The sequence below is a fragment of the Hemitrygon akajei genome, chromosome 9 (assembly GCF_048418815.1).
Source record: "Hemitrygon akajei chromosome 9, sHemAka1.3, whole genome shotgun sequence".
Taxonomy (NCBI): Eukaryota; Metazoa; Chordata; class Chondrichthyes; order Myliobatiformes; family Dasyatidae; genus Hemitrygon; species Hemitrygon akajei.
The window spans coordinates 136,832,102-136,844,617 of NC_133132.1; the positions used below are offsets into that span (position 1 = coordinate 136,832,102).

General features: G+C 37.7%; 1 protein-coding gene across 10 annotated transcripts in view; it reads left to right on the forward strand.

Moving 5' to 3' along the window:
* The window catches only part of otofa (otoferlin a), a 360,719-nt gene that overhangs the window by 252,349 nt on the left and 95,854 nt on the right, over positions 1 to 12,516 (forward strand). For all 10 annotated transcript variants that reach the window (XM_073057032.1, XM_073057034.1, XM_073057037.1 and 7 more), the window contains exons 10-14: positions 514 to 645; positions 2,002 to 2,064; positions 4,966 to 5,050; positions 8,336 to 8,495; positions 9,409 to 9,595. In XM_073057032.1, coding sequence (XP_072913133.1) covers positions 514 to 645; positions 2,002 to 2,064; positions 4,966 to 5,050; positions 8,336 to 8,495; positions 9,409 to 9,595 — 627 coding nt within the window. The remainder of the gene's footprint in view (positions 1 to 513; positions 646 to 2,001; positions 2,065 to 4,965; positions 5,051 to 8,335; positions 8,496 to 9,408; positions 9,596 to 12,516) is intronic.

Sequence of the window (12,516 nt, forward strand, 5' to 3'; positions counted from 1 at the left end):
CAAGTCTTTGGCAGTTCATTGGCTCACTGTTTTTTAATAGCAACAAGATGCTGGAGAATAAAATATTTCTGTCATCGTGCATTAGGTCCAGTTCAATCTTCACAAGAGGATTGGTATGGTTATCAAACAAAACTAGCCAAAGCATGCAAGAATACATTTGGAAGGTCAGATGGCATCTATGGAAAAAGTAACTGATTTAATAACCCAGGATAGATACTATTTGTCAGAACCATCTGCTGAACAATTCATTATATTCAAAATAAATATCAAACCTAGTCTATTGTCCTGGTTTGAGAGTATTTCATATGTAAAAGAATGCAAAAATATTTTCCTAATTGAAATTAGAAACAGAAACTATGAACTGATAATGGTGCACGACACTTTGAATGGTTTTGGGACCGTTTTCAACCTAGCTGAAGTTAGCCATGTTTCTTTAGCAGTTTGCCTCACTTTTTTACAAAGTACCAAAATGATTTTAGGTGCTATTGTATTGACATTATTTTCTTACTTTAGGTGAGTATTACAATCATTGAAGCAAGGCAGCTAGTGGGATTGAACATGGATCCAGTGGTTTGTGTTGAGATTGGAGATGAGAAGAAATATACAAGCATGAAGGAGTCAACAAATAGTCCCTACTACAATGAGGTGAAGTATTTTTGCTTGCTATTTCTTCAGTCACTTGTCCTCGCATAACTCATGAAATAGTAACCCATGCAAGCACTTGATTCCACTTCACAGTTTCTAAAGTAAATCCCCACTAAGCATTTGATAGAGCTTTTTAATTTGTTTAATAATAAGAATGCATATTTTAGTTTAACATTTCTTTAGAAAATGAATTTAAGATACAATTCTGTGGGCAAAATATGTCATTTACTATATTAACTTGATCTACTTTCAAAGGTTAACAAAATGTTACTTCAAATAATTCCAGCAAACAAATAATCCTGTAGCAGGGGGTACTGATGTTACTGAAATATAATGAAGCCCATCAACAGATTAAATTTTTCACAAATGTGTCTACTAAATTAACAGAAAATTCTTGAGTATGAATAGTGTTCTTCCATTGTTGCATTCTTTCACTGGTCTATCTTGTAGAAAAAAATTACTTTTATTTTAATATTATTGATTACCAAGTGTATAAAATTGATGGTAGAATATATGGCTAAGTCAAGTATCTGAGCTGTTTTATGAGCTAAATGTTTTTACTTCAGAAGTGACTTTAATTTTATTTTAAATATTTTTAGCAGGGATCCATCTGGAATAGATTTTAAATGATAAGATGTATTGCAGTTTAACCAATTTTGTTCATTTATAAAAGAGTACAAACTTGAGATAACACAGCTCATTATATCACAATTTTGAATGTCCCAGTCTCCCAAGACAATGCACACTTTGTTCCAGAACCACAGAAAACCAGTTATATTTGCAGTAGAACGTAACAGATCTTGTTTGAGGATGACTTCCCATCAACAATGGTACTGTGAGGGAAGCAACAGATTCTAGAAATTATCTGGGATACTTAATCTACAAATTACAATTGCAGGAATTCAGAAAGATTGATTAAAGAGCATCAGCTGGCATATGGGAAATCTATTTGGGGTGTGTGTGTGTGTGTACTGTCTTGCATAAAAGAGAAGAGAGTTTCTGAAATTAGATGAGTGTTAATTTAACTTGCTATATCATACAAGTCCCTTACATTGTGTGTTAAAGTTATCCTTCTGGCACCACATTATCTCACGGTTGCACTCCAATTCAGGTCTTCACAAGCACCCTACGTACATGGACTCAATGTCATCAGTGAACACCATTTTGTTTATCTGTACACGTGTATGGTTGAATGACAATAAACTTAAACTTGACCTTGCTCACCCCTTTATCCTTAATGATAGCTAAAGTTGACTAATTATAACTAATTATAACCATATCACAGATATTCTTTCTAATGTTCAGTGAATACCAGATGGATATTTAATAACATTATCCTTTTGTTTCTGCATTCAGTACTTCGTCTTTGACTTCCATGTGTCTCCAGATGTCATGTTTGATAAAATAGTCAAACTCTCGGTAAGAACGCTTATATATTATAACAACATACTACTTGTTCTGTATAGAAATTTGCATATATAAGACCTTTCCAAAATCAAACTGGTAAAACATTAATTATAAACTTTTCCAAGATCTGATGCTCTTGTATTGATGTGATAAATAGCTCCCATTGATTTTACAATGGTGTAGCCAGCTGAGGGTGGGGTTACAGGAAGCTCCTAAACACAGCACAATATATTGCAGAAGAATTAATTATTACCTTAAAAGATCCTTCCTAAGTTTGTTGTGATAGCGGAATCAGAATGAGAATGATCTTTGATATCACCAGCATATGTTGTGAAATTTGTTAACATAGCGACAGCAGTAAAATGCAATAAGTGATAAATACAGAAAAAAATAAATCAGTTACAGTAACTGTATGTGTGTGTATATACACACACACATGCTTACTGTAATTGGTTGATTTTTTTCTATATTTATCATATAAAGTAGAAAAAAAAACAAATAATAAAAAGGTGAGATAGTGTTCATGGGTTCGATGTCCATTTAGAAATCAGATGGTAATGGGGGAAAAGCTGTTCTTGAGTCGTTAATGGTGTGTCTTCAGGCTTCTGTACCTCCTTCCTGATGGTAACAATGAGAAGAGGGCATGTTTTGGGTGATGGGGGTCCTTAATAATGAAAACTTGTTAAATTTTCCCACTGCTAATTCATCATAAATCTCCAACTGACATTCAAAAGCTGTCATTATCCTCGAAGACCACCTTGACAGATGAATCAAATGCATCCACCTCAGAAGCCAGAGTCTGAGATGGGCTTTGCTGAGTGAAAGCTATTTCAGTGGGATCCGATGATTCAAGGATTTGATTATTACATAGAAATAAATAGGGTATGACTTTATTATGAAGAATAGATACTTCAGAGGTTATGTTAGGAAAGCTATTTTCTAACAAATTCTGTTGAAATCGGTCATGATTTAATTGAGTACAATCATTCTAAGATGAGCATTTCTTCATGGGAAACATACCTTCAAATCAGAGATGATGCATCTGCCAGAAAATTTAATTAAATAAAATAACCTAAATTCTAATTAATTATCTTGGGGAGTAATGAATATTTCATTTTTGTAAATGTAGTCAATAAATTATAAGCAGATAACATATGGAAAGCAATCATTTTATTTCAAATACAGTTGTAATAAGCTGCAATCTCCTAGCCCTGGGCTTGTAGCACAGTAGAGGAGAGTTAGTGTGATGGAGGCCAAAGTTCAAAGTAAATTCATTATCCAAGTAATGAATTTTCTGCAATTGCAGAAAAAAAATAATAACAATAACAAATAAATATATAAGGAATACATATCGATTAACATGAGATGAAGACTCCTTGAAAGTGAGTCCACAGATTGTTGGAACGGCTCAATGATGGGGTGAGGGAAGTTGAGTGAAGTTATCTACTCTGGTTCAAGAGACTGATGGTTGAAGGATAACAACCGTTTCTGAACCTAGTGGTGTGGGTCCTGAGGCTCCTGTACCACATTCCTGATGGCAGCAGTAAGAAGAAAGCATGGCCTGGATGATGGGTCCTTGATGATGGATGCTGCTTTCCTGCAACAGCGCTCCATGTAGATGTACTCAATGGTGGGGAGGGCTTTACCCATGATAGACTAGGCTGTATCCACCATTTTTGGAGGCTTTTCTGTTCAAGAGTATCGGTGTTTCCATACAAGAACATGATACAAGTAGTCAATATACTCTCTGCCACACATCTATAGAAGTTTGTCAAAGTTTTAGATGACATGCCAAACTTTTGCAACTTCTAGGAAAGTAGAGGTGCTGCGGTGCTTTCTTCATAATGCCACTTAAGTGCTGGATGCAGGACAGGAAGGATAACACCAAGGAATTTAAAGTTGCTGAACCTCTCCGCCTCTGATCCCCTCCTCATGTGCCTCCAGTTTCCCCTCCTGAAGTCAATAATCAGCTCGTTGACCTTGCTGACATTGATTGAGAGATTAATACTGTGGCATCCCTTAGCCAGATTTTCATTCTCCTTCCTAGATGCTGACTTGTCACAACTTTTGCTTCAACCAACAACACTGCAGCAAATTCAAATGTGGCCTTAGAGCTGTGCCCAGCTACACAGTCATAAGTGTAAAGTAAGTAGAGCAGGGGTTAAGCACACAGCCTTGTGGTGCACCTGTTCTGATGGTGATTGTGGAGGAGATGTTGTTGCCAAACTGAACTGACTGGGTCTGCAAGTGAGAAGATTGAGGATCCACTTACACAAGGCGGTTGATCAGTTTTGTGGGGCTGATAGTATTGTATGCCGAGCTGTCGTCAATGAAGAACATCCACTGTATGCATCTTTGCGGTCCAAATGTTCCAGAGTTGAGTAAATAGCCAAAGAAATGGTGATGATAGGTAAATTAGAGCAGATCCAAGTTGCTTCTCAGGCAGGAGTTGATATATTTCATCACCAACCTCTCAAAGTAATTCATCACCATAGATGTAACTGCTACTGGACAATAATCATTGAGGCAGATTACCACATTCTTCATAGGCACCAGTATAATTGAAGCCTGCTTGAAACAAGTGGAAAAATCTATTACACAGATAAGCAAATCGCATATGAGCCTCATATTGTATTTTGGTTATATTGAATTGGTGTGTTGTCTGTTACATGTAAACAAGAATCTTCAAATGGAATGTAAAGGTAGTGCATGGAACAATTCAATGCAAAATTAAAAATATAATATCCTGGAAGCAATGAAACAATAATATTAGTAAAACTAAATAATTTTCCTTTTTAATGCCATAATTTAAATATAGACCTCGGTGTCTTCACTTTATACTCTAATTATAAGCAATGTTTATTGCTTGGCCGAATAAAGAATGTTCATCAAAATGATTTCTTTCTTTCCCAGGTAATACATTCCAAAAACCTCCTGCGAAGTGGGACATTGGTAGGCGTGTTCAAACTTGATGTAGGAACCATCTACTCTCAACCAGGTAATCACACAGAATTACAAGGAGTCTACAACACACAAATATGCCTCCTGCCCCCATTGGATAATGGTACTATTTGTACACAACTTCAAACAAAATTTTCTGAACCTTTTCCCAATATTCCTTTATTCTACATGCTTTCATTGAGATCTGTCATTTTATTTGCAAACCCCATCCCTCCCCATTATGGAATTATCCTTCAAAGGGATTTTCTATGTCTTCACTATAGAGTTATTATTTACTGAACAACTCTGTCGACTGGAGAAAATGGTGAATTAGATTCATATCAACATGGTAACTTGTTTGTTTCCAAACTAATAGCACTGGCTTTAGGCTGCTGAACTACAAATACAATCTTGTTTTTTACATAAATAAAAGACACATTGCAAATAAGACCATAAGACATAGGAGAAGAATTAGGCCATTTGGCCTATCAAGTCTGCTCCACCATTCAATCGTGGCTGATCATTTTATTTTTCCCCCTCCTCAGCCCCACTCCCCAGCCTTCTCCCCATGTCCTTTGATGTCATGTCCAAGCAAGAACCTATCAAGCTCTGCCTTAAACACACCCAACAACCTGGCCTACACAGCTGCCTTTGGTAATAAATTCCACAAATTGACCAACCTCTGGTTAAAGACATTTCTCTGCATCTCTGCTTTAAATGAATGCCCCTCTATCCTGAGGCTGTCCCCTCTTGTTCTAGACTACCCCACCAATGGAAACATCCTTTCCACATCTACTACGTCTCGGCCTTTCAACATTCGGAAGTTTCATTCATTCCCCTTCATTCTTCTAAATTCCAGTGAATACAGACCCAGAACTATCAAACATTCCTTGTATGGGAATCCATTCATTACTAGAATCATCCTTGTGAACATCGGCTGAACCCTCACCAAAGCCAACACATCTTTTCTTAGATGAGAAACCCAAAAACATTCACAATACTCAAGGTGAGGCCTCACCATTGCCTTATAAAGCCTCAGCACCACATCCCTGATCTTGTGTTCTAGACCTCCTGAAATGAATGCAAACGTTGCAGTGCCTTTGCACTGACTTTACCTGCAAGATAACCTTTAGGTTGTTCTGCACAAGGACTCCTAAGTCCCTTTGCATCTCAAATTTTAAGATTTTCTCCTCATTTAGAAAATAGTCTGCACATTTATTTCTTCTACCAAAGTGCATGACCGTGCATAACCATGCATTTTCCAATATTGTATTTCATTTGCCACTTTCTTGTCCATTCTCCTAATCTAAGTCCTTTTGCATTCTACCTGTTTCCTCAACAATACCTGCCCCTTCACCAATCTTTGTATCATCTGCGAATTTGGCAACAAAGCCAACAATTCAATCATCTATATCATTGATATACAGCATAAAAAGGAGCAATCCCAACACCAATCATTGCGGAACACCACTAGTCGCTGGCAGCCAACCAGAAAAGGATCTTTTTAATCTTACTTGCTGCCTCCTACCAATCAGCCAATGTTCTATCCATGTTAGTAACTTTCCTGTAATACCATGGGATCTTAACTTGGTCAGCAGCCTCATGTGTGGCACCTTGTCGAAGGCTTTCCACAAGTCTAAATATGCATCATCCACTATATCCTCTTCATCTATCCTACTTGTAATCTCCTCAAAGAATTCCAACAGGTTCATCAGGTAGATTTTCCCTTAAGGAAACCATGCTGACTTTGTCATATCTTGTCCTGTGTCACCAAGTACTCCATAACCTCATCCTTAGCAATTGACTCCAACATCGTCCCAGCCATTGAGGTCAGGCTAACTGGTCTATAATTTACTTTCTTCTGCCTCTCTCCTTTCTTAAATAATAGAGTGACGTTTGCAATTTTCTAGTCCTCTGGCACCAACCATGCTCGAGTCCAATGATTTTTGAAAGATCATTACTAATGCCTCCACAATCTCTACCACTACCTCTTTCAGAATCCGAGGGTGCAGCTCATCTGGTCCGGGTGACTTATGTACCCTTAGGTCTTTCAGCTTTTTGAGCACCTTCTCCCTTGTAATAGTAACTGCACTTACCTCTCTTCTCTCACACCCTTCAACATCTGGCACACTACTACTGTCTTCCACAGAAAAGACTGATGCAAACTACTCACTTAGTTCATCTGCCATCTCCTTGTCCCCCGTTGTTTTATCTCCAGCTTCATTTTCTAGCGATCCAATATCTACTTTCATCTCTTTTATTTTTTACAGACTTGAAAAAGCTTTGACTATCCACTTTGATATTGTTTGCTAGCTTGCTTTCATATTTCATCTTTTCCCACCTAATGACTCTTTTAGTTGTTCTTTGTACGTTTTTAAAGCTTCCCAATCCTTTATCTTCTCTCTAACTTTTGCTGTGTTGTATGCGCTCTCTTTTGCTGAATTCTCTTGTCAGTCCCGGCTGTACTATTTTGCCATTTGAGTATTTCTTCGTTTTTGGAGTTCATCTGTCCTGCACCTTCCTCATTTTCCCCAGAAGCTCACACCATTGTTGCTCTGCTGTCATCCCTGCCAGCATCTCCTTTCAATTTATTTTAGCCAACTCCTCTCTCAAACCACTATAATTTCCTTTCCTACACTGAAATACTGCTAATTCAGACTTTCCTTTCTCCCTATCAAATTTCAAGCTGAATTCAATCATATTGTGATCACTGCCTCCTAGTGGTTCTATTACCTTAAGCTCCCTAATCATCTCCGGTTCATGACATAACACCTAAACCAGTATAGCTGATCCTCTAGTAGGCTTGATGACAAACTGCTCTTAAAAGCATTTTCATAGGCACTTAATGTACTCACTGTCTTGAGATCCATTACCAACCTAATTTTCCCAGCCGACATCCATTTTGAAATCTCCCATGACTATCATAACATTGCCCTTCTGATACGCCTTTTCTATTTCCCATTGTAATCTGTGATCCACATCCAGCTACTCTTTGCAGGCCTGTATATATAACTGCCATCAGGTCCTTTTACCCTTGCAGTTTCTTAATTCAACCCACAAGGATTCAACATCTTCCGATCCTAAATCACATCTTTCTAATGATTTGATGCCATTCTTTACCAGCAGAGCCATACCACCCCTTCTGCCTACCTTCCTATCCCTCTGGTACAACATGGACATTCAGCTCCCAATTACAATATGTAACCTTGGACGATCAGCTCCCAATATAAAGTGTAACCTTAAAATATTAATTATATTTATTCACCTTAATCAGCATTCAAGATGTTCAAGATTTGAATCACCAGCTTTGCAAACTTACTGTGAACTTTTCTTGTTTAAACAGAACATCAATTCCACCATAAGTGGGCAATACTCTGCGACCCTGGTGACATCACTGCTGGGGTGAAAGGTTACGTAAAGTGTGACATTGCTGTGGTTGGAAAAGGAGATAATATTAAGACACCACATAAATCCAATGAGACTGATGAGGATGACATAGAAGGGTAATAAATTGAATTTTTACCTAAGAATTTGAAAGATTTTTAGGGCTTTTATTAAGATGATTTGAAATTAATTAAAAATTAATGTTTCTCTTTTTTCTCAAATAAAAAATGAAATGATTGGGTTGCATGTACAAACTATGGTTCAATTTAAAAAAGTGATTTCTATCAATGCAGAGAATGTCTAATTTTATTTGTCAATATGGAAATACTCAGCAGGCCAAACAGCGAACAATGTACATGATTTCCTCTGCAGCACTTGGCCTCATCAAGAAAGAATGGAATTCTAATCTGACCACTTTATTTCTGTTTGAATTTTGAAAAGAATTTGCATGCTAAAATGCTATCTGATCTGCACAATTTATATAGAGGTTATATTATTAAGAATATAATCATGGGGAATTTTTTTCTGATAATCTATGGCCCAACAAAATATAAAATAATTCTATTATTGTCTTATTGCCATTTTAAATGTCAGATTAAAGTCAACTTTTGTGATCAGGAGCCTTTTCAAATGCTTGAATAAGTATTACATTTTAATATTGTGCAACTTTCAAAAATTTTGTTGAGCATGCTCACTTTTAATTTGTTTTGACACATGATTTACCAACAGTCAATGGCATTGAAGTGTTTCGTGGTGCATTTTGTAAGTGACCTTAATGTCATGAAATGGATCGTGATTTCCCCAGTATTATGTGTGCCAGTACATTGCCCCTAATAATCCTCACAAGTTACAATCTGCTCTTAGTCTCGACCAATCTGACAACATTTGTCACGCTGCAACAATGGACTTAAAAGTGAAATAATCAAAGTAAAATATTCGAGGTGCAATGATGAAGCCAAAATACAATATTCATGGTCATTATTAACCCTGGATAGTTTGTGACTTTATCATACATTTTTGATTTATCAATAGGAACTTGCTGCTTCCCGAAGGAGTGCCCTCAGAGAGGCAGTGGGCTCGGTATTATGTCAAGATCTACAAAGCAGAGGGACTGCCAAAGATGAACACCAGCATAATGGCTAATATGAAAAAGGCACTCATTGGTGAAAACAAAGACTTAGTCGATCCTTTTGTTCTCGTGTCATTTGCAGGACAGAAGGTACAAATATAAAACTGTATCTTCACTTAGTAGCCATTCTGTTTACAGTAACGTCTACATATGATACAATAATATTTACATTTTTAATTCTTTGTTTTACTTTCATTACAGCTAGTTGTTGGCCTAACATAGCCTTTGAATCTAAAAGCAAATTACTGCAGATGATGTTTTACTGTAAAACAAAAAACATTGAAGACACTTCACAGGTCAGGCAGCATCTGCAAAGTATGAAACAGCATTGCTATTTCAGACTTCTTCAGAAAAATTCTTGCAAAAATCATTGACCTAGAAGTTTGGCCTACAAATTTGACTGCACCATTTTGGTGCTGTCAAACTAGCATCCTGTATTTCCTTATTGCAACTTTAAAAAGTTCAAAAGATCACAATATTTGAATGAACACTTTAAAAAAGCAATGGTTACAGTCCTTCATTATAATACCAGCTTGGTTCAGAAAGAGCAGGCGTTACTGAAAATCTCTAAACTGAATTTCTCATAGTTGCTGGCAGTGTGTTGCAACTACTTGAGTCAGCCCTTTTAGGTGGCAATGCATGGCATCAGCAGCACTGTTGCAGCAATTGGAGAATGCTGTTTCCTTTATGGACTTCACCACGCATTCCTAAGAGTAGGGAGTGTGCACTGGACCACTTCATTCTAGGCGAGATAGTCCTGGCAGGAAATTCCAGGGAGATCTCTATGAATTTTGATGACACAACTATTGTTGACAGAATCCAAGATCATGATGAGAAGGCGTACAGAAGTGAGATGGATAGGTGGTTGAGTGGTGTGATGCGCTATCAATAACTCTAGGAGACTGGAAGTAGAGTACAAAATGATACGCTTTTATTAACAGTGAAAACGGGCACGACCATGTTGAAGACTGAGGGAGGAGCAGTGCCCCAATCGCCTTTATACAGGGGTCTGTGGGAGGAGCCACAGGAGCAGTCAGCGGAGGGGTGTGTCCAGACAGGTATACATGGTTTACCACATGGTGCCACATCAACAACCTTGCACTCAACATCAGCAAGACAAGTAAATTGATTATGGACTTCAGGAAGGAGAAATCGAAGGAATGCACACCAGTCCTCATCAAGGGATCGACAGTGGAAAGGATGAGCAGTTTTAGGTTTCTGGGTGTCAGTATCTCTGAAGATCTATTCTGGGCCCAACATGTTGATGCAATTATCAAGAAGGCACGTCAGTGGCTATATTCCATTAGGAGTTTGAGGAGCTTTGGTATATCCCCAAAAGCTCTAACAAACTTCTACTGATATACTGTGGAGAGCATTCTAACTGATTGCATCACCATTTCTAATGGAGGAGCCACTAAACAGGATTGGAAAAAGAACTGCAGAGTGTTGCAAACTAAACCAACTCCATCATCAGCATGAGCCTTCCCCGCATTGAGGGTATCTTCAAAAGGCAATGCCTCAGAAAGGTAGTATCCATCATTGAGGACCCCCGTCAATCGGAAGATAATTTCTTCTTAATACTGCCATCAGAGAGGAGGTACACACACTCAATGTTTTAGGAACAACTTTTTTCCCTTCCACATCAGATTTCTGAAGGGGCAATGAACCAACCCATGAACACTACCTCACTCTTTTTCCTCTGTTTTTGTACTTCTTGTTTAATTTATTTTTCATATATATTTCTTATTATAATTTATCATATTTCTATGAATTGCACTGTACTGCTGCCACAAAACAAATATGTCAGTGATATTGATTCTAAGTCTAAAATATTGTATGATTTTCAAATGCCAACTATTGTATAATTAATACAGCAATTGATCAGTATATGACTATGTATTAATGTCTAATTCACTCCTGGGAAATAAGTGTTTGGGAATGTTTTAAATGAGTTTAGTAACTTCTGTAATTGTAATGTACTGTACATCCATTATTTTAAAAGAACACTTTTCATTTTCTATTAGTTTGTGTTTTAATTGCCAATCTACTAAAACTCAGTATCCCAAGGTGACACAAAATCAGGACCAAAATCTGATAGCAAAAACAGGCAGCGTTCAAGTGCAATTTGTAAAGTCACCATTCACAGAAACAGAGACACAGGTTCAATCCTGACGTGTTTTTGTGTAATGTGTACATTCTACCTGACTGGGGGTTTTCCCTGAATGTTCCAGTATCTTCCCACATCCCAAAGATGTTTTATTTTTCTTTATTCAGAGAGATACACCTCAATAAGCTGCACTGCCCAGTAAAACCACCTAATGACAGGACAGTTTACAATGACCAATTAACCTCGTAACCAGCACTTCTTTGGAATGTGGGAGAAACCAGAGTGCCCAGATGAAACTCATGCATTCACGAGGAGGATGTACAAACTCCTTACTCCAGAGTCGGAATCAAACTTCAAACTCTGATGCCCTGAGTTGTCATGGTAACCACTACACTACCATCAATTAACCTACCATCCTGTGTTCAGGATGGTAAATTAATTGGCTAGTGTGTATTGTCAAAGTGTGCAGGGAACTGCTGAAATCAATGGGAATTTTTTTTTTAAATTATTGAGACACATTGTGGAATAAGTCTTTCCAGCCCTTCAGGCTGTGCCATGCACCATCTCCCTGATTTAATTCTTAGCCTAATGACAGTGATCCATTAACCTACCAACTGGTATGTCTTTGAACTGTGGGAGGAAATTGTAGCACTCAAAAAAACCCATGCTGCCACGGGCAGAACGTAGAAGCTCCTCAGAGGCAGCGGCAGGAACTGAACCCGGGTTGTTTGTACTGTTCTGTACTATGCCACCCGAAATGTGCGGAGAATAAAAAAGCAGGACTAATTTAGAGCTAGTGTAAGTAGTTTGTTGATGGCAGGCATATTAATGGTGGGCTTAAGGGCCTGTATCTCCCTGAAACTCCATGACTCTTATGATTCTGTGAGCGCCATCAACAGCAGCA